The 23,022-nt window shown below is 47.2% G+C and overlaps 1 protein-coding gene across 2 annotated transcripts in view; it reads left to right on the top strand.

Moving 5' to 3' along the window:
• PDC (phosducin) overlaps positions 1-23,022 on the top strand; it is a 293,170-nt gene that overhangs the window by 160,731 nt on the left and 109,417 nt on the right. For both annotated transcript variants that reach the window (XM_069641385.1, XM_069641384.1), the window contains exon 2: positions 2,272-2,359. In XM_069641385.1, the coding sequence (XP_069497486.1) occupies positions 2,293-2,359 (67 nt within the window). In that variant the 5' untranslated portion in view covers positions 2,272-2,292. The remainder of the gene's footprint in view (positions 1-2,271; positions 2,360-23,022) is intronic.

Genomic DNA, 23,022 nt, shown 5'->3' with positions numbered 1-23,022 from the left:
CAAAAATACAGAAGTTTTGCGTACCGCTGAAATAGGACAGAGGAGTCAGGCCTTGCAAATTCTTTAAAATTCAGCTAGAGCTGCAGGTCGGGTAACTTAGTTTCCCTATTCCATCCACAGCAATGGAGGACAACAAATTAAAAATGCAATTTGTGTACAATGGTGCATGCCACTACAAACCCGTTTTGTATGGCACACTGCTGCCACTCAGAGGCCAGCCATTCACAGTAAAACTTTTGTTTGACATTTACTGCAAACAAAAGTAAATGTTACATAAAGGTTTCAAACATCTCTTGCAAATGCTACTGGCCAGTTATAAAAGTTACTCGACTATGCGAGTGGGCAAAAAGACTTTGTGAGCCACACCTTAGTGCCTATAAAATGTAAAAGGTTAGCTGCATGAAGAGACACAAATAGATATGATAAAAAGGTTCTGAAAACAGTTTGTCCAGCTGTCTCCTGCAGTTGGTAATATATAATGCAATCATAATCATAAAGCAAAGCGAGCTCTGGAGGCTAACTACAATGTTTGGTATTGCAATAGATCTGTAGATGTATAGATTGGATGGAACTATTGATCACTAATTTGCGTAAGCATCTAGCTCGCTTTGTGTATTCATTATGTAAGAGGAAAGAAAGAGACTAAGGAGAGTGGATTGCTAGCAGGCAGAGAACTGGGCACATTAGATGGAATATTGTAGTTTGTGGCCACCTCAATTTCAGGGTTCCTGGTATAAAGCAACTGGATGATAATATAGAATGTCGAGGAGTATGGGTTTGCTCATGGGTTGAGCACCAGCTGCAGGATGCATGCAACCTGCTAGTTACAGAACTAGGTTTTCCATCAAAAGCATTTGATCATGTGATCATGTACATTTTAAAAGTGTTCACTCGTCAATCTGATGCATCTTCCCCAACAAAATGAAATATAGTTGAAACAATAAAATGTAGATGCACTAACCAAAACTTTGGAGATGATGCAGTGTTTTACAGTATACATACTCTAATCATGCTTTATGTAGCAACCTACATTTTAGGAATGGAATTGCAGGACTGTCTTTTGAAAAAATATATAAAGTTGACACATACTGGTCTTTATCAGATAGCATATAGAAAGCTTAATAAAAGTAGCATCCGGATTATTTCTGATTTGCAATTATTTGATAAAGAAATTCTTGCCTAGCACTCCCACACATGCATTTGGCACTTACTGCTGCACTTTCTCTCCACTAGGACTTGAACTGAACTAAAAGAGGGGGAAGAGAGCGCAGAGGGCAAGAGAGGAATGCAGGGCGAGCTGTGCTTTCATTAAAAAGGTCAACTTAAATAGCTATCTTGGCTATACAAGTGTCCATTTGATTAGCAAACTGACAGAATTGCATAGCAAATTGCTATACGACACTGCTTATTTTATGCCTTTATATATATATATATATATATATATATATATATCAAAGGAAAGGAAGAAAAGGCGAACCGCACTCCCGCGGGCCAGATGCCAATAGCAAACTCCAAAATTGCGGAAAAAATCAAGAAAACACTGTGTAGTGAATAAAGATGTTTTTTAATGTTTCAAAATTGCAAAAACAGTATACAGCACAACGAGCAGCAACACAAACACAGACAGAGGTAGGACGCCGTGGTGCATGACCTGCAACACAACCCGTTTCGCGCTACACTGAGTGCTTGATCACGTGGGGGGAGAAAGGGTTATCTGGTATAAATATAGACAATACAGGCAGTCCTACAACTCTGTCAATCATTCTCTGAAAGTGCCATGGCAGTAGGTGGAAACACTGGCAGCCATGATGGAATGGAGCCAGGAGCATGAAATACATGGAAGGCTGAAATCAAACCTATGCAGAAATGGATAAAGGGGCAAAACCACAAACTAGGCGCATAGTGCACATATACTGCTAAATATGTATAAAAACACGGCATAAAAAAATCTGTATAGTGTTGAGATCAACATACACATCAAAATACCATATATACACAGTAATCAATACAAGCAAGTATAAAACAAGATGTAGCAGGATAATCCCCGAATTTCAAATAGACATGCACACAGTAAAACAGGAGATTTTGTTCTACATATTGGAAATGGCTGTATGGAAGAATAGCAAATATTGAATGTTAAAATAAGCAGAGCTATATGCAGCAATAAAAAAACATATGAGGTGCATTGCATTGGAAAGGAATGTGTAAGCACCAATCTTTCATGCTCTGGACGTCCATGTGAATTTTATACTTTTCTTTTCATACTTGTAGATAGTAAATAAAGCCAGAGTGATGGAAGACCGTGAAAACCACACTGGAGAGGATGACACCGATTTTGAAGGCTCAGCAATTAATACAGGTAATCATCTATGAACAATAGCAGTTGGTTCATAATCCATGTTGAGGCTGTTGAGTAGTTTGCTTCTTCTGCTAGGTACACACGGAAGCCGCCCTTTATTACTGTAGCCATCGCCATATGTAATGGAATAGCAAGGGCCAGGATGGAGAGGCTCGGCCGCCTCATCCTCTCCATGAGGAATAGGGGAGGCCGCCTGAGCTCTCTTTTAGATTTGCAACATGTATTTACTGCAAAATATATCCTGTACATTAAAGCCTCTGGTCCACTAACACAGATAAGAAACGGATCCACAGCAACCCACTACATATTATATTTCTTCACACAACCTTACACACTGGAATTGAACAAATCCTCAGTCATACCAATGGGTTAGGGATACAGAGAGTGATTTCTTTTTTTTCTTTTTTACAATTGAATTAGGAATATTTGCACGCATAGGTGGTAAAAGTCACAAGGACTAGGACTTGTTCAGAATAAACGGAATATAAATCGGTATGGTAATCGCATTGTGTTTCATGTTGTCAACTTCCGGTGTTTCCTTCGCCCCTTCCGATTCACTCCAATCCCCCTCCTCCTCACCTGTGAGTTCCGAATGTAGGGTTCCCCCGAACCGTTTCTTCCACAGCTCTTCTTTCCTCTTTCCTTTTTTTTGTGGAAAGGATCTGCCCCAAAGGGAAGCCACCCTGACTTCTGAATAGAAGATCTGGGGGGGGGGGCCCTCCTCCGGTTCAGACCAGCGGGGAAAAAGCCGTAGGCATAAAAAACCCCTAGGTGAAGTACTGAGATGGGATCGGCAGAAGGTGAGTCCTTGTCTGAGAAGCCGGATGGAAGAGGCAGGCAGAGATACGAGGGCTGGCGAACCTGAGAGCAGACGCAAGAAATACTGAAGTGAGAAAGGGAGTGAAAACTGGAGGAGAAGGAGGAATATGCTGCGCTCCCTGCTAAACCTGACGCGAGCCTGCGGGACCCAGGGCAGAAGGAAAAACCCAAAGGAAGGGGGAAAGCAGAATGGAGAAATTCCGGCACCGAGAAAAGGCGCCGAGCAACACACAGAGGGAGAGAAAACTTACTAGCGCTTCAACCCGAAAGCCTGACGTGAGTAGGTTGCAACGCGCAGACTTCCGGGTAGGAGCGGCTAATAAGCGATCACCTCCCGACAGCCGGCCGGAAGACTAGACCGTGACCGTGCGTTGCACGGAGACGTGGCGGAACCGCTAATGGCCGCTCCAACGCCATCGGCTCCATGCACGCCAGCCGCGGCGGATCATGAAACATGTACCATAAATACTTAAAATGTTCAATTCATGACCATCCATGAGATTACGGAAAGAAAAACTGCAGGTTTCAGCGATGGGGACCAGCTGATCCCGACCGGCACTTTAAGGGTAGACCTAACCACTTTCTTGTGGAAACGTTCATCTCATATGGCCTAATGAGGCAGCGCAAATAAACCACTTCTGAAGATAAACTCTGCTGTTGCCATCTTTATGGCACCCACTCACTTGAACATTATCAGGGTCCTCTTAGCCTGTTTCTGGATCATGACGTAAGCCAGGTCACATACATACATGTGCTGTGTGTGCGTATGTATATAGACTGGTGCTTTATTGGTCTCCTGGTTACAGGTATGAGATGGAGAGGTCTCTCCTCCTTATCACGCCATAAGGGCAATGCCTGCTCCACTAGTATGTCAACAGGCACTGTGGCGCTGCCGACCTCATCCTGTTTGGGGGAAGAGGAGGCGCATGAATGATCGGGCTAGGTGAAGGCAGCATCTCACCATCCTTATCCTCAGCACTCAATTGGGTCACAATGGGCTCCCGACTCAGAGCTGAGGTGCTATTTCCTGCAGAGAAGATAGAGCGCAGCTATAACCAGTGCTTAATTTGTGGGGGTCTTTGCCAGGGCTCAGCCCGGCACTCATTTCTGAGCCCCGACACTTATTGTCTCAGACTCCGATTGATTATGAAGTAATGACAGCCAGAGCATCCATCAACCCCAATGAGCAGGTGGGAGCTGTAGTTTAACCCCAAAATGAGTCGACACTGTGGGGAGCAACTGTGAGTGGTGGCAGCAATGGTGGGGAACTGCCCGCCTGCAGTGTCCCAAGCGTGCTAGAAATTATTTGGGCCCTGGCACTTATTTTCTTACAAATGTAGCGCTGGCAATAACCATGGCACTAGGCCACTTCGCGGCCACTTACCCAACATAAGTCCATAATAAGGCACCATACCTGCGACATGCAACATTCCTCAGACATAATAAGAGGTTCTAGCTTGCTCATGGCTTAAGAGGATGCAGGTTTATTACATTAAAAACATATCAAACTCACTTAATTTATACTTCAAAGCTTAACATCACTGCAAATCAAAAGACCATGATTACATTATTTCTCCATAAACAGTACATCATCTTGCAAATAGATAACCGCGATTATGCCTGCCTGCCCCCAAGGCCAGCTCATAAGAAGGAGCCCCCCCCTGCGACTCCCCAACCTCCCCCAGCATCCTGCCGCCATCAGGCTCAGTGCTTAGAGTGTCCAGGTTAAGATGGCCGCGGCCGCCAAGGATCAGTTCCCCTGCAACATAAGTACTCCGTGGACCCTACAAGCCAATTGGCTCTGCTCTAGAACCCGCCTCCTACCTGCCCTATCACACCCGAGCCCAGACTTGATAGAAATAGGCGCCATGGGGAACGCTCCTACCCCGCCATGACCCAGAGATCCAAACATAGCACCTACAGTCTCAAAACCAAAACTCCGGCTCTACACAGTCCCCCACTGGAAAGTCCTGGCTCAGGGATCACCAAGCATCAAATGCTTCTCTAAAACCAAGCCTCTGAACAGCCTAACATCAGAGACACCAAAACCAGCCTTCCCACAGCCCTGGATGCCACCCTACCAGCTTCCCAGAACGCTAGCCTAACTAAAGCACCACACCTCCCCAACAAGCCAAATTCACATCCAACCCTGCTAAAAGTGGCCATGGTCAATGCGAGATCTATTCCCACTCATACCCTCGACATTAACAACCTCATCACTACCCACAACCTGGACATCCTCGCCATCTCAGAAACCTGGCTGCATGCAGCTTCTGGTCCAGCCCTATCCCTGGCCATCCCCTCTGGGGTATTTGTGGCTTGTCGCTGCCCTCCCACATTCCGCAGCACTAGTCAAAGGGCAATAGAGGTTTGGTTTCATCACTCTGACCGTAATCGAACAGCACCGGCTACCCCACAAGCCCTTCATGTTATCTTCAGTTCCTGATACGGCGTCTATCATACCGTGTTGGCATAATCACTATTGTACCTGGTGAAGAAGCACCCTTAAAAATGCAAGAACTGTGCACTTAGGCCTATTGCAAGAGGAGGAGGGGTAGCACTGATTGCTTAAGAATCCCTCCCCATCAGATGCAGCACAGTACCCATGGCAGGGAATTGTGACCTACTCTCCGCTAAACTGTCCCTCTCCCACACTGACACAATCTACATTGCCAAAATTGTGTTTGGACTGGGGGCCCCGTCAGGGCCCTGGCTCAGCCCCACTTTTTGGAGACTGCCGGGGCCCAGCCCTGGCTGGCCCTGGCCTACTTAAAGCACTGCCGATAACCAATTTGAAGAAAGCACGTTACATTGTTTGTGTATCCTAGACTCCTTTGCCACTTCTCTGTAGTCACAGCATCCAGGGTCCCTTAAATGCATAGGGTGGATGAAATAACGGTAGGGCCACAGGGAGGAGAGAACCACGCTGCTGAGGAGTTGGCTCTCTTGCCTGCCTCGTGCGTCAAAGACAGAGGAGTTGCAGTTGGCAGTGGCGTCGCTAGGGAGGGGCCTGGGGGGCCAGGGCCCCCCCTGTGAAACCCTGTGCCCCCCCATGTACCCCCAACTAAAACGAGCAGTGACCATGTTCTCCCCGTACTTTTGTCTGTGCCCCCTACTTTTGTCTTTGGCCCCCTCTGTGCCCCTCCTAAATTTGATTCCTGGCGACGCCACTGGCAGTTGGACTGGTGCCAAGTTTCTGTAGCCCCAAATCTTTTAAGTGCCTTCCAAAGTGAGTGGGAGGAGAAAGAGATAGAAAGAGACAGAGAGACAAGGTATGTATCACTGTGCACGCCCATGTGCCTTCTAGTGGCTCTATAAGTCTTCCATGTGCGTCTGTGTGTGTATCTCTGTGTGTTTCTGCATGTGTTAACTTGGTTATTTCAATAAACGAGGGCATATCTACATTTCTGTGACAGTGGGGGACAGTGGGGGAAACGGACAAATATTTGAATTACTGCAGAATTGTGGAACTATCCAAATATGTGGATTACTGTGGCATTGTGGGGACTGGGCAAAAAACATTTCTTAGCCATTGTGGGTACGGGGGAAATGTGTGTATTAGCGCAGCGCTGTGTTCACTGAGCAAATGTGTGCATTACTGGGGCATTGTGGGCACTGGGCAAATATGGGCAATGGCAGGCTATTGCAGAAATTAGGCAAAAATGGGAATTCCTGCAAAACCGAGGAATTGTGGAAACTGCTCAAATGTGTTATTTCATGTCCCAGTCTGGACACCGGGAACGCGTGTATTTTGGGGCATGTTGGAAACGGACAGTGTTTGCTGAAGGGCATTATTATGCAGGCTAAGGAGTCATATATGGGGATATGTTGTGTTGGCATTTGGGGCAGTATGCACTGTGGTATCATAGGCAATCAAAGCCTGGGGGTACCATATGCCGCCATGTGGATCTCCTCTACTCTTACTTATGCTAAGGACCAATCATATGCGCACATCGGGAAACACTCTGATGTGATTGGTCAGACTGTGCATCATTGACTCTGCTGGTTATTGCAGGGCGAGCGCTGATTGGCCAGTGTTGGGTTCTGTTAAATGTAATGTTGGACACCTGCCCTGATTATGGGCCTCACAATGGGAGTCTGACTTTGATGTCTAACAACTTCAACATGTCCCTATAAAACGCAAGCCCACTTTAGAATCGCGTCGGAACCTACTCCAACGACTGCATTTATGTATCTAATCATTTGGACATGTATTAAGGGCACACAAGCCTCGGGCACTATGATTGGTGCATTAAGCCGAGTGCACTTCCAAATGCCCCATTTGCCCCGCGTTTTTACAAAAATGTTTGCAAAAAGACCGGCCTTCCCTGAATAGTTGTTTAATATCTACTCCAGCTTGGATCAAATTCACTGACCTAATATTTTGTAAAATGGTGGTAATTCCCAGCAGGCTGGGCCATTGTGGTTGTGCACAGCGCGTGGCGAATCTGTACTCCCAATGAGGACATGTTGTGTCTGAGTAATAATGGCCTGTTGCACTTTAGAATCAATCATTTGCTACAAATATTTCTCAATATGTTTTGAGAGAGAACCTTAAAAGATAAAACTTGCCCCATTCGACAGACCTCTCTCCTACTATTCCTTGATGAGCGCCTAGAAACCCCTTATACATCTTAACTAGTTGGGTGCTCTGTGGTGCCCTTTAAATTCCACGGTTTTCCACACATTATTCTAAATCTTTATTGGGGAAAACACGTACTTCCTTACCCCCGCCTTGTAAAGTCGCCTGTAAATACCAGCAAGTTGTGAGCAATGTTACCTGGCCGATGTTTCCTAAACTGCGCCATTTTGTTTTCTAAACTGCGCCACTTACCACAAATTCGCCTAAATCTACTTCACACACACTGTTGCAAAAAGCCACGAATCTCAATTCTTCAATTGGAGGCACTCTTTTTTGGTGGTGCCTGTATCTGTTTTCTGTCCGAGCCCTATAACGTCGCCCAAACACGGGGTTTCAGCCTCGTGCATGTAACCCCTAAATGCTGGGACAGTTTTGGGATGACAGCTCCAGTTCCGTCCCTCCGAAACCTCGACCACAAGCGTAACCCCCACAGTAGGAATACGTAAAAGAAATAAAAGGCATCGTGAGATATTGAAAGTCGGCCCTGCAGGGGAATGGGGTGGGGGATACTTGGGGCGTGGCACCCATGGCATTCTCCATGCCAGCGTCATTCCTGCCCACACGTGCGTGCAGGGTCAAGACGAAAGCCCTGCTGTCTTTCTTGGGTTAAAAATAGAAAAGCAATTCCCACCGGCTGTATAAACGCAGGCGCTTTACTTGTCTTACCCAAGTTTTTCCATTTTTGTTTCCAAGTAATACGTGCTTTCTAGCACGTTGTTTTCACTTGTTGATGTGTGAGTGGCACTGCACAAAGGCACCTGAATGCGAGATTACCATCCTGTCCAAAAATACAAAAGCTTCGCCCTGCGTCAGATAACGCCATCACTCATCTGATAGGTGGGAGTCCTTTCAACAAGATTGTCAAACGTGCCTCGTATACCTATCCACTTTCCGTACAACGTGGGCCTCGTTTTTTTAATTTATTTTTTAATAGGTCGTTGTAGATTTCATTTATGCATCAGAGGAGCGTGTGGGTCTCTGGCTGGAGGCAGATTCCTGGTCCGAGGTCACAGTCTGCTCATGTAATCCAGATTCAAGCCCCTAAATTCAAGAAGTGTTTTAATAATATGCATCAAAAACCCACTGCTTTACTGCAAATACATACCTGAAGTAACAAACCGCCATCATACGCTCTTCACGCTGCCAATGCCACTGCTTTAAGATGTTTCTGTTTCTATGCATTGGGCAAAATGGCGCTAATCAATCAGTGGGAGGATACAGCATTGTAGTGCATGTAAAGGCAAGATTTAACTGCCCTGAGGAACTCTAAACGAGCTTCATCAGCAGAAAGTTAAAGGCATGGTCTAGTAAAAAATGTTATTTAAAAAATAGGCAACATAAAAAAAATACTAGCATTCTCTTTTTTAAAACTTCCTATGTAAAATTTTGAGCTATTCAAGCTCAAAATTCGCAAAAGCAAGCACATGGGCGCAACCATTTTGTGAAATGGATGCCCTCCTGTGCTGGCTTTTGCTTTTGCGGCACTAATGAAGGAAAAGCCAGCCAGCTGTAGTAAACAAAAGCTACCGCTGGGTGGCTTTCCCTTCATTAGTGATGTACGCGGAGGACGGGGACCGGAGACCAGAGCAGGAAAGCTGCAGCTGAATCTCGGTAAGTGCTATTTATTTTAAAAAAAATAAGAACTAGCTGCGTTTTTTTTTCTAAGTTTTCCGGGCTGGAGGAGCACGGAAAACGTAGAAATAAAACCGCAGCTTTAAAAACGTTGTATTTATGTTTGCGGTCACTTTTGAAGCGACCGCAAACATAAATACAACGTTATTGTGTTGGAAAACGCGGCGGTTTTTCTTTCCAAGTTTCTCAGGCTCCTCCGGCTCGGAGGAGCCTGAGAAACTCGGAAAGAAAAACCGCAGCGTTTTCCAACACAACCGCGTTGTGTTTCTGCCTTCTGTGGCTATCACTTTGGGTCTCCGGTGCAGGGGAGCACCGGAGACCCAAAGTGAAAGCCACAGAAGGCAGAAACACAACGCGGTTGTGTTTACATGCCGCGTAGTGTTTCTGCCTACAGCTGATTTCCCATTTGGGGCTCTCCGAGAAGAACACAACGCGGTTCGGGAAACTTAGAAAAAAACCGCAGCTAGTGCTTATTTTTAAAAAAAATAAATAGCACTTACCGAGATTCAGCTGCAGCTTTCCTGCTCTGGTCTCCGGTCCCCGTCCTCCGCGTACAGCACTAATGAAGGGAAAGCCACCCAGTGGTAGCTTTTGTTTACTACAGCTGGCTGGCTTTTCCTTCATTAGTGCCGCAGAAGCAAAAGCCAGCACAGGAGGGCATCCATTTCACAAAATGGATGCGCCCATGTGCTTGCTTTTGCGAATTTTGAGCTTGAATAGCTCAAAATTTTACATAGGAAGTTTAAAAAAAGAGAATGCTAGTATTTTTTTTTTATGTTGCCTATCTATTTTTTAAATAACATTTTTTACTAGACTATGGGCCTCATTACGACCCTGGCGGAAACCGAAAAACGATGGCGGAAATGCAATACCGCCATCGAATAGCGCTCGGTGCGACTATGACACGTCACCGCAAAGTACGATGCCATTAGCGACACCGTAGTGAACGCCAACGCTAACTGCACCAAGTACGCGCGCGCGCGCGCCATGCCAAACCGTAATTACCACCATGGCGCAACGGTACGCGAATTCTGACCCTAGCGGACATGCACCTAACGCCATCAAGCACGGCGGAAAGTACCATTCCGCCATGGTGAGAAGTACGGCATCGCGAATCAACCGTAAACGGCCCCACTGAGTGCCTGTACACCGCTCCCTGGCCACATTGTACAACTCCCCGTAGGTGCAATGAAGTCACACAATGCAACCAGTGAAATGTACCAGTCATCCATGCCTGCCAACGAACAAATGAATCTCAAGAGGGGCCAATGGGAGCTGCAGGGCACAGATGGCACGAATACAGAAGCCATCCCAATGGACATGACCTCAGTCTCCCACCAAGAAACGCACGCAAACACAGGCACCTGTGACCAGCAATATTCCGAAAATCACATCATTCCACCAATCCACCTGGCTGACCGGCATCTGTTACACAAAAGCAAATCCCCCGCCCATGAGCAGGACATCATTAAAACAGTCATATTGGCAGCCCTCATCCCTGACCTCACTGGGCTTCGTAGGCAAACGCGCCCAGCACAGTACCACGCAACTATACTCCGAAGCTGGAACCCAATGCAGATCTCCTCACAATACATCGCTCCCCAAATAGGAATATGCCACATCACTTGCAAAGAAGAACGCTACACGGTCCATATCAGAATAGAAATTTAATGCACAACAAATTCACCAAGCCCATACAGCTATTAGGCCATGAACTCCAAAACACATTTCACCATTGTGGGCTGCATCCGCAATAAATGACCAGCTACTTCTTGTGTGACGCCCTGTTCCTTCATGGTACACAGGGGCTACATTCTCGTACGAAAAGGCAACATGGAAGCGCCTAGAACCGCAGGGCCGTCTCCACTGATGAATACGAAGCAGCAGGTGTCGGGAGTAAAATCCATCTGCAGGAGTGGCATACAGATGGCAGTGGCAAAAGGGGAGGAGATACCTCCCCAAACCAAATGAAATGAAAAAGAACAGTATGGCCATCAGAACTTCATTAGTATTACTCACTTCAATGATCACACCAAATCCACAGCCATATGCATGCTAGCCCACTCCAAAGGATCATCACCACCCAAAAACCACTTGCGAATCATAACTATCTATATCGAGGTGAAAACACCATCACAAACGAGTGTACCTGTGCATGCGTCTGTTAAAACAGAATCCATCAGATGGGATTGGTAACGTGCATAGACACAAGTGTCTGAAGGCGCGTCGAGACAGGGAGGGCTCAACAAGGCCAGATAGACGATGGTCCCACTATGGCAGCTCTGCATCACATAGCGCAGGGGAAGGGGATAGATACCAAAAAGCCATGTACATGGCAAACTCTCAATTAAATCATCTGTCCATGCATCCATACATCATTCCCTCATCCCGTAATGAGAACGCCTGTTTCCATACTCACATAACATGTGAAATTTCCATTGAGTCTGTGCGTTATGCAGCCTGCAAAATCCACTGTGCCCCAGCCCGTAATACCAGTGTTGTGAAGTAACATGTATTTGGGAACGTCCGGCCTCATCGTCCACTTCGCCATTGCGCATCCCAAACTATTCATATCAATCATTGCATCCTCGCCATGGCCCCTGTCCCAAGGACATTGAACAATAGAACGTTATATTTGCAGTCAGACCTGTGGGCATCTCCTCGCCGCTAGCTGAAAACCGAAAGCGCCGCCCTTCGAATTCCTCATTTGCAACATCACGTCGAAAAGGCATCTGTGGCCGCTTGAAATCACAAATTAATCCATCTAGTGCGGCTGTGTGTGAAAATGGCAACTGCCTTCACTCACAAATGGGACGCCCCGCCCGTCGTTGAACCTCGGTGCAGTGATGCATGAGGGTCCACCGTTACTCGAGTACTACGTTCCACTGACCCTTCACAAGTCTGTTCGCGACTGCAAAGATAGTATGTGAAACAATGGGACCATAGCCGAATGAACATATCAACCAATGTTACACTGCCATCGGGTACAAATACATGATTGTAATAGCAAGATGCCATTCGTCGAATTGCAGCGTTGTGTGCGGGACGTGCTCGCCCAAAGGGGAGAGCAGCTTGCACAGGTGGAATGAATCACCACAGGTGGAGGCCATACAGCCTGAAAACACATAAATTGCACGCCCAGTCTCCTCCCACAACCACTCCGAAATGCTACCGGCAGGACTAGCTATGTTGGCCCTGGGGGACCTGATAGCACTGCAGGTACTCCTACTTCAAGAAGAAGACGAACACCAACTACAACCGGCCGCACGGAGGAGACGCAGGAGGAGGAGGAGGGCAAGGCAGGGCCAGCAAGGGCCGCCAGCACAGCCACTACCACCACGCAGGCAGCCCGCAATCCCACGCCTCCGAGCACATCCGTTCAACCTCACCGATGAGCAGATCCACACCCTCTACCGTTTGGACCGGGACACCATAACCGCCATTGTGGACATGACACAGGCTGACCTTGTCAGCATGATAGATAGCCCAACCGCCATCCCACCCCTACTGAAGGTGGTGTCTGTACTCCACTTCCTGGCCACAGGCACCTACCAGCACACAGTCGGACAGTTGCATGGCATTTCACAGCCACTGTTCTCACGGACACTATTGCAAGTGCTCGATGCCCTCCTGAAGCACGCAGACGACTACATCTCTCTACCACGCTCGGAGCAGGAAATTACGAACACAAAAGTGGGATTCCATGCACTTGCCGGCATACCGGGTTGCATTGGTGCCATCGACTGCACCCATGTGGAATTGGTCGTCCCACATGCCATGGAGGCCCAGTACCGCAACCGGAAACAATTTCATTCTCTGAATGTACAAATGGTGTGTGACTCCAACAGGATCATTACACATTGTTGTGCCCGATTCCCTGGATCAACCCATGATTCTATGATCTTGAGGAACTCTACAATACCACGCTACATGGAGCGACACGCAGGGAACAGATCCTGGCTACTCGGTGAGTCTCATTCCATGCATGATAATGTGGGGTATGTGATGCGGCAATGACCTGGCAGGAAGGGGGGGGGGGTGCATACGTAGCAATGGCATTCCACATGATTCGTTTATCGTCCACATACAGGTGATGCCGGATATCCACTGAAGAGATGGCTCCTCACACCAGTCCGGAACCCACGGGACCAGCATGAGGAGGACTACAACCATGCCCACTCACGTACCCGTGTAGTCATAGAACAGGCATTCGGCCTACTGAAGACTCGTTTCCGGTGCCTCAGCAGGTCTGGCGGGGCACTCCTGTACCGCCATGTGAAGGTTGCGAAGATGGTGATGGCATGTGTCATGGTACACAACATGTGCGTACGTAGAAATGTGCCCATGCCCCCTGACGCAGAACTGCAAGCACCTGAAGATGGTCATGATGAGGGTGGGGATGTGGCAGCACCTCAAGGAGTCTGCGAGGCACAGGAGGGCCGTGACATTCGTCAGCATCTCATAGATGCATGCTTCTAGCACTCACGCCTGGTGGCTGATACATGGACACGGGACTCGTGGCACTGTGTGTGTATGGTACATGCACAATATGGACTGTACACCTATAATGGCCTCGTACACAAAGATCAATGTCCACACATCTCATTGGTTGATCGTGCATTGTTTATGGCATATGTGATATCATGTTAAACACCCTATCGACCCGCCACCCAAGTGAGCCCAACACCTCCCCTCCACCCTCCTACCTCCCCCCCGAACACCAGTGTCCAGAGATGCTCATTGCCAGTGGGCAGTCCCTATTGCAAGCCCCCTCTGCGGGTATCAGGGGCACCCCTGCCTGTGGAGCGCAGGTTCCTCCCAGATCTACGTTGGGGGCTGCCCTGGACGGAACTTGCAACGGATGATGTCTCTGCCTGCTCACGTCCATGCATGTCCCTAAGGGTTTGTGAGAGCTCAGTGAGCACACGGCGCACTGCGGCAAGTTCGGCACATACGTCTTTGGACGTCGCATGCAGTTCCCCCCTCAGGCTCTCGGTGCTTCTCTCCATTTGGACTCTCAGGCTCTCGGTGCTACTCTCCATTTGGACTCTCAGGCACTCGGTGCTACTCTCCATTTGTGCCCTTAGTGTCTCTGTACTTCTCTCCATTTCTGCCCTAAGTGTCTCAGTTGATGTTTCTATGTCTGCCTTAGTGCCCCCACATTCATCGGCATGGTCCTTGAGGAGCGTGGCCAGTTGCTGCTGTTGCACGATTAACTGGTCGAGGGACTGTTGCCTCTGCTGGGCCATGGCCATTTGCGGTGGTGTCACAGAGTGGCTGTTCGCCTCATGTTGCCCTGCCACAGGGCTTGTGGGGGATGGCCAGTCGTCGTCTTGTGGGTGCCCCTGCGTGGTATCCTCATGGTGTACGGGATGGAACAGACAGGGGGATTGGGACAGGTCATGGATGGATCTGACTTCAACATCCCCGTTTTCTGTGTCGGAGCATGCTGCCATTAATGCAGTGTCACCTATGGTGCTGCTGCCACCAGAAGCAGTGCCTACTGTGGCATCCATTGGGGGGACCTGTGGTGGTGGTGGTGTGGGCATGCTGGCTGCTGGGGTGCCTGTTGGAGTTCCCTCCTCTGTGCTGCCACTTGATTTGTGCTGCTGCCGTGTCTTGATGCGTGCAGCTGAGGTGGAGGGTCTTTGGCCGTTGGTCTTGGCCCTCTTTGCAGGTGTGCTGGTAGGGGTGTCCTGGAGCTCGTCGTTTGGATCGGACCCTGTGGTGGAGTAAAGGAGGGCGAGCGTTATTGATGGGTCTGTGGGAATTGGAATGGCGATGTTTCACATGCATTGGGGTGGTACCTGAGGGTGATTTGGGTCGGGGCCTTGGAGGTGGTTTCATTTGTGTGTGGTGTGAGGGTGCAGTTGTTTGGCAGCCTGCAGTTAGGGTGTGCCTGCTGCACGTGTAGAGGGTGTTTTTAGGATTTTTAATTATTTATGTATTTGATGTGAGTTTTGATGTGTGCTATCAGGCCTATGTATGTGGACGTTCTCCTGGACATGTGTTACTGTTGCACTATGTGGGCACGTGGTACTTCACATGATTGGACATTGTGGTTTTGGCATTGTTTTATTTGGGCCACCTACCTGATTCTTCGGATGTCTGCACTCCTTTCTCCATCCCTCCGACTCCCTCTATGCTCTCCATTCCTATGGTGGAGGCACAGATTTCTTCCCAGGGGGTCAACTTGATGGGTGATTCCGATCCTCCCCCGGTGGCTGTGGCAATGTTGCGGTTGGCAGACAGTATGCTACGGACGCGTATCCGCAGGTCGTCCCATCGCTTTCTGCATTGCTGTGGGTTGCGGGGTGCGGTCCCCACCGCACTTACCCGCTGTGCCACCAGGGCCCATATGGCCTTCTTGTTCGCAAGTGCCGTCCTGGTCATTTGCGTGGAGAAGACGGCGGCTGCATTCTCCTGGAGGGTCTCTGTGAGTACGGTGAGTTCCTCACGGGAGAAGTGGACCTGCCGCTTGCGGTCGCACGCTTTCTTCGCTACTTTTCCCATTTTTCTTGGTTTCACTAGGGTGGATGACGGGTTGGGATGTGTCTCAGGGTAGTATTTTTAATGGTTGTGTGGATTTAGTGGTTTTATAGGTGTACGGCGTGATGTTTCCCGTTCCGGGACCATGTTTTTACTTCCGTTTCCGTATATTTACGGTCACCGTACTTTCCGGTTGGCGCTCACTGCGGTGTCCGCTGAGATGGGTGGCGGTATTGCACCTAGGGCGCCGTACGGCGGCGGTGTGGGCCGTTTTGGGGTCATTTCCACCATCGCGGACTTTGCACTTCCGCCATGGCGTGGTGCTCGTGCCCGATGGGTCGGAATGAGCCGCACTTTGCTCCATCGTGCAATGGCGGAAACGCTATTTACGCTGTGGCGGTCCGGTCAGTCACTTTCCGCCAGGGTCGTAATGAGGGCCTATGCCTTTAATGCGCTAAGTGGACCAAAGTACCGCACACCATACAGAAAACGCCCGGCTGGCAGTGCGACCAGGAATCCGTAGACTGGCCACCGTCCAAGAATGCAGGTTTCTGGTTGGAAAACAGTGACAACATGGGCCCAGTAGAAAAATGGGTAGCCCCATGAAGGCCTCCTGAACTAAGCAGCATGCCTTACACGTGATCAAATATTGTATAGGTACATCTGCACAGTGATCCAAACAATGGGATGGCATGATCATGCCATCAGACTTTAATAGAATGCGAGTTGCTGAACTCTGCAAATGCTACAGCATGCTTTGCTGGACCCTAGTCCAGTGGAATGCAGTAATCAATTCTTCATGATCATTTACTATGGTCAACTGGTCAGATAAAGTAAACTAATGCAAGATGCTTCTAAGCAGCTAAGAGCTGCATGGTGAATATTCAGACTGGAGGGCCACACATATTTATCTGTAATGAGACTGAGTAACTAAGCTTAGCGAGGAATCCCGAACAAACCAGGTGGGGGTGAGTTTTACCCCCCCCGAGAATGTGTCTTATATTAGTTCAAATGGTGCATTTTACAGCACACATGTTGTAAACAATGGGTAAAACATAAATTAGAGTTGGTTCTGTAAGGTAACACATGAAAACATACAAAAGATGTCAGGCCACAAACAGGAGCCCTTTCTAACATTTTAATGATGCCTTTTGCCGACAATATATGTTAGGATTGCCACTATAAAGCATACTTCATGATGCCTGTTACCACAATATATGACAGCACTGCCACTGTAAAACACTTTCATGAATCCATTCATTACAATATTTGCCCGTATTGTGTCAATGTAAGAAATAATGTTATTGCTGGCTGTGCCAGTATGGCCACTGTAAGAACCCTCATGTTGAGTCTGACCAAAATGCCAATATTGTAGCACTGAAATAAGACATTGTTGTCCAGGCTTTGCCAATATATGCAAGTATCTCCATTGTAAGAAAACACATGTTGGTTGTGCCCAATAATGCCAGTATTGCCACTGTAAGAAGACATGATCACACTAGTTGTACTAATACATGCCAGTATTGCCAATTTACAAATACCCATGTCCACTGTTGTAAATAATGAACATGTACATTCTAAGAAGACAGTATTCCGCTGGCTCTGATGATATATTGCAATATTGGCACTTTAAGATCACACTCATGTTGTGTGTGTGCCCAATATGCAAGTGTTGCCACTGTAATTGGAATGGACATGCTGTTGCAATGTACGACAGTTGTCACAAAGAGTGTAACAGAACACCCAGAGACTGGAATCTGGAGTTCTCAGAACAAGTTTATGTACACACATATGAGGATGACAATCATCGAGGAATAACCAAAATAGCAAATCTTCTGGCCAACACAGAAATACATTGCATCACGCCACAGTCTCCCTGCAAGTGAGTTATGCATACCACCTGGGTGTGGTGCAATAGTACAAAGAAAGGGAACAATATGTGACAAGGAAACACACAATGTATACATTTTGGCCTCAGGTCATGATTTACACAGGTTCATTATGCATATGTAAATATGGCTAAAGTCTAGGAGGAGCTGTCAGATTGGGGTCAGGAGTGCAGGTTACCAAGTGGAGCTAGACCCTGATATTGATTAGTTCAGTGGACTGCTGTGTTTTGATGGGCAGGAAAAGTGGGGATCAGGAGAGGGTTATTCCAGTGATGAGGTCTAGGAGTGTAAAGGAGCGGGAGGTGGGGCAGTGGGGGCTAGGAACTGATAGGCTGTTAAGGTTTAAGGAGTGTACAGCTCGGAATGAGAGTAAAGTGAAATGGTGTCAGCAAGGTAGTTGACAGCAATGCGCTGGGTGGATTTGAGGACCAGGAGCAGGAAATTGAAGAGTTAGTGGTTTTGCATTGAAAGACAACTGGTGTGTTGTTGGAAGGTTGAGATGAGAGAGGATCTTTGTAGATTATAAAGGGTCTGTGTAGCAAAATGAAGTGCTTCTCGATGGGGTCCGAAGGAGCCGAGGTGGACGCTGAGGAGCAGGCTAGAGCACTGGTTGAGTTTGCTAAGGACTAGTGAAGAGATCAAGGTTTTGGCTCAGTGGTGATTGAGATGCGAGCAGATTCTCCTGATATTTAGAAGGTTAATCCTGGCTGAAGTTACAGTGAAAAAGTGATCAAGTTTGAGTATCCTGTCAAAGAGGACCCCATGGTCATGGGCCTTTTGGTGATCGAGTAATGCGTTTAGGAGGAAATTATATAGGGGACGAGAGAGTGGGGTTGTCCTTGGGGTTGTCCTTGGAGGCTAGGAGAAAGATGACCTCTGCTTTGGAGAGGTTGAGCATCAGGCAGCTGGGATGGAGTCCCTGTATGAGGTGGGTTGGTCGTACGCCGCCATGGTTACATGATGCTGGTCCCAGAGGCATTGTGGGGATAATCCTCTGGCCTACCCCCACCATTCCCAAGTCTTTTGGCAGGGGCTTTTCCCATTGAGCAAGAGCAGGCCTACTGTACCTTCAAGAGAGGCTCCAAGCATGTATGAAAAATTTAAGACATAAGCACCAACCCTGCACTCCAACTAATCCCCAAAACTATCTCATGCAGTAATTCCAGGCTACTCATCTGCTAGGAGTGCTTGTGAGCTATTCACAACTTCTGGTGAATTGACATTTTTAAAGGTCTGCCTGCAAAACATGAAGCTGGGATGACATTTCCAGAATCAGCAGAAAACGTCCATAAAAGAGGGACTTGTGCCCACATTCGAACACCCTGCACCAGTAGTTACACAAAGCAAACCCTTCACTCCATTGAATGTCCTACATGGAGCAGCAGTGCAGCATTTAAGTTCAGAACATGGACATCTGCGCAACAGAACTCTCACTCCTGAAGTTTACAGTTTAAGATTTTGAAATGGCAGTCAGCCTTAATAAAGGCCCCTATGGAAAAACCCAGACTAACTAAAGCGCTCCAAAGAACAATAGAAGTAAACACTGTAACCCACTATGCAATTTTGGACCATAGTGTCAGTGCTTGGAGGCGGAGCATTACAAAGAGTTGACAGGGTGAAAGCAGGCGATTGAGCAGGAGAAAGGATACAGGATAGATGTGGCCAGAAGGAAAGAGGTGAAGAGTACTGAGGTGGTGAGGATGACTGTCAGAAGGAGTGAGGTCTCTGGAGGGAAAGCTAAGAAAGGAGAGACAGATTGTATTTTTCAGGAGTTTGGAGGAGACATCAAGGCAGAGGTGGAGAATCGTTTTCAGGAGGAGGTTAGAGGTGACATAGGAGACGAGAAGGTGTTGTGTGTTCAAGAGAATGTTGGAGAAGGAGTTGAGGAGAAGAGGATTACCAGACAGAAGGTCAAAGAAAAAGAGCAGAGGAAATTGAGTCTGGAACATATACCACACGGCAGAGGGATGCGAGTGGAGTATAGTGGATGTAGGAGCACATGGACAATTGTTTAGGAAGCAGGAGTTAGAGAGAGAGACAGGAGAGGAGAAGAGGTTTCAGAAAAGTCCCCTTAAGCATGTGATCATTGTGAGACAATGAGGAGGTAAACAGGGATGTCGGGGACTAGTATTAGGGCTCCATGGCAGAGAGGTCCAGAGGGCACCCTGATAAAACTTGCAGAGTAACTTAGGCAGGCACTCATGAGGCCCCAAGACCCAGGCAAGAGGTCTCCCAGGAGTCGAAGTTGAGGAGGCAAAAACCTGAATCTACAGAACGAAGATAGTAGAAAGAAGTGCAATGACACTCAAAACCCCAAGATTGTCAATGGCTGAGAAGTAAAATATATATTTATATATTTTTTTGTGTTAAAAAAATTGTTTTTACAAAACAGAAAAAGCTCCTTTCGAACCTTCTTTTCATTTCTTTTCGTTGCTTTCGCTTATTTTCCTTTTCTGATTCATGTATTAGTACTGTTTCTTACCGCCTGCTGTTCTCGTTTGGTTATTTATCTAACTTTCCCAATCTATGTTTCTGAGACGATTTTTCCTAGCGCTATCTGTAGGATTTTAGTAGTGGCAATAGTCCAAGCAGTATTTTGGCTGATCATGCGTGGCCACCAAGTCGGTTCTTCAGGGACCCCGTAAGGCTCCAGAACCGGTTTAAGGTAGCTTTCTCGAAGTGATTGAAGCGCCTTGCATGAAGTTACTAGATGACGGATAGATTCTGTTTTGTCCTTCTCGTTGCAAAGTCTGCAAACATCCATAGTTGCCAATCCTCTAATGAAGCGAATTTCGTTAGTTGGCAATAGGTTCAGTCTTGCTCTGAGAAAAAGATTTCAAAGTTGTTTGTTTGGGAATTTTTTGTAAATGTCTGCAGGGTCGTAGATTTTTCTGGCAAAGTGTGGCAAGTGCCTTAGTAACTTTTTCTTGGCCGCAGTTTCTTGGGTCTTGATCCAGTCTGATTCCTCGAGTTATTTTTTGATTCTCAGCGGATTTTGCAACAGCTCTATCTCTGAACATGCAATGGATTCCAACTTGGATTTCCTCCTTGAAGCCCAGGCAATAAGCATTTTAGATCTGCCTGACTTAAGTTCTTTTTGGAGCAGGATGTATAAAGGCGAAGCTTCCGGGAGCAAGATGTTTCTGTAGAGAGACATGCTGTTGTTTTCAGCTCGGGCCCCCAAGGAGATTAGACCTAGCTCTCTCCTAATGGCCGGCATGGATGTTGAGTTAGGTAGAGACAGAACTGATCTCCAAAAGAAACCTTCGATCTTTTCCCAGATCTCCTCTGGGAGTGCTGGCATGGCTTCAGCTCTGTACAGTAAAGTAGGAACCAATTTTGACTTGTAATAAGTTAGCAGTGGAATCAAGGAAAACCGACCGAAATTTTAGTCTAACATTCGGGCTTGGGTTGCTTAGGATCTTGCTTTCGTCCATATAAAGCGCTGCATGCAAGTCTCTGAACAAGAGTTATCCAGCATAACACCCAAATATTTGAATTCCTTTGCAACTTCAATAGAGTTGCTTTCAAGTTTCCACGTCAGACACTTCGACTTAGAGATGGTATTCTTTTTTTGATTTTTCCCCAAGATCATTATCTTTGTCTTCTTGACATTGATTTGCAGTTTGTTTGTTTTGATGTAGCTTTCTAGGTTAGTGAGTTGCCTTTGTAGGCCAATAGGGGTTTGGTCTGCCAAGATGATGTCGTCCGCATAGAGTAATCTTCCAACTGCCATTTCTCCTATTTTCGGAGGAAAACTAATCACCGTTGCTGCTGAAACGCAGAAGTCTCCTACGAAGGCGGTGAATAGGGCCGGAGCAAGGGAACAACCTTGTTTTACACCCCTAGATGTTGAGATTTCTTCAGACAATAGGCCTTTCATGTTCAGCTTTACTCGCATTGATGTACTCGTGTGGGGGGCCTTTATTGGATTCAATATCTTCCTGGGACAATTTGCGGCTAGTAGTTTATTCCACAATAGTGGTCTGTCCACCATATCGAAGGCCTGTGAGAGATCTTCGAATGCAAGGAACAGCTGTACGGCTCCCTCCTGTGATTTACTTTTAAGAGTGCTGAGCAGCATGATATTAACGATGGTCCCAGAATTTTTTCTAAATCCTGCCTTAAACCGGTCATTTAGGCACACCGTCTTGAACCAGAGATTAAATTCACGTAGCAGGAGGGAGGCAAACACTTTCCCTATTGCATCTAAAAGTCTGATTGGTCAGTAGTCGTGAGGGATGGTCCTGTCGCCCTTTTTGAAAATTGGGACTACCACAGCTGTTGTCCATGATCTCGGCAGCAGGCGCTCTTGGCACAAGTATCAAAGACTTTAGAGAGATAGATGGTCCACTCTTCCGGAAAATTTTTCAAGTCTACATTTGTCACCCCGTCCAGGCCCGGGGCCCTTGAATTTTTTAATTTGCTTATGGCAGTACGGATGTTCTCTCTATCCGCTTCATCTACCCATTCACCGCTTGTATTGAAGCCCCTACATTCAGAGATTTCAGTAGGGCCTCCAAAGACTTCGTTAAAGTGGGCCGTCCAGCGAGTTTCACTCACTCTGTTGGTCAAGCTTGGCTCAACGTGGGCGCCCGAGGATTTGATCAGTGTCCAGAAATCTCTTGCGTTTTTGCCCCCCAATTTTGCGAGCATTGCTTCTGAGTCTTTTTGGTAAAGGGACAGCTGTTGATTTCTTAACCAGGCTTTATATAAGGTTGTCTCTTTTTGCCATTCCAGAAGTGCGCTTTCTGTGTTAGCAAATCTAGCCTTTCTTTTGAGGCGTCTTATTATTGCTCTTTTCGCCACTAGTTGTTTATCATATTGATGCGCAAACTGGTCGTTTGAGGGAAAAAAATGTATTGACCGTGATTTGTAAGGGCTCAGCAAGGCCTGATAGTCTGGTTCAGGATGCCCTTGAATGGCGTTGTTGCCCAAACTGTTGTTGTATCTTACTGTTAATTCCTTTATTCTGTGCTCCGTTAATTTCAGTCGGGACCTCTGTTGATTGCACTCCATTAGGGTTTCAATCCACTTAGCTTTGGAGGGGACACAGTCCAGGTGGCTTTGAGCAGATTGTGATCGCTTGCAATCGTTTTTATAACTTCGAACGAAGTAGCCAGATTGAGCATGTGATTGCTCGTGAAGATGTAAACAATGGTAGCATTTGAGGCGTAATTCTCCCATGTTGG

The sequence above is a fragment of the Ambystoma mexicanum genome, chromosome 1q (assembly GCF_040938575.1).
Source record: "Ambystoma mexicanum isolate Mex_15411 chromosome 1q, UKY_AmexF1_1, whole genome shotgun sequence".
Lineage (NCBI taxonomy): Eukaryota > Metazoa > Chordata > Amphibia > Caudata > Ambystomatidae > Ambystoma > Ambystoma mexicanum.
The sequence above is the reverse complement of the archived record's forward strand: the minus strand, read 5'-3'. Positions and strand labels throughout refer to the sequence as shown.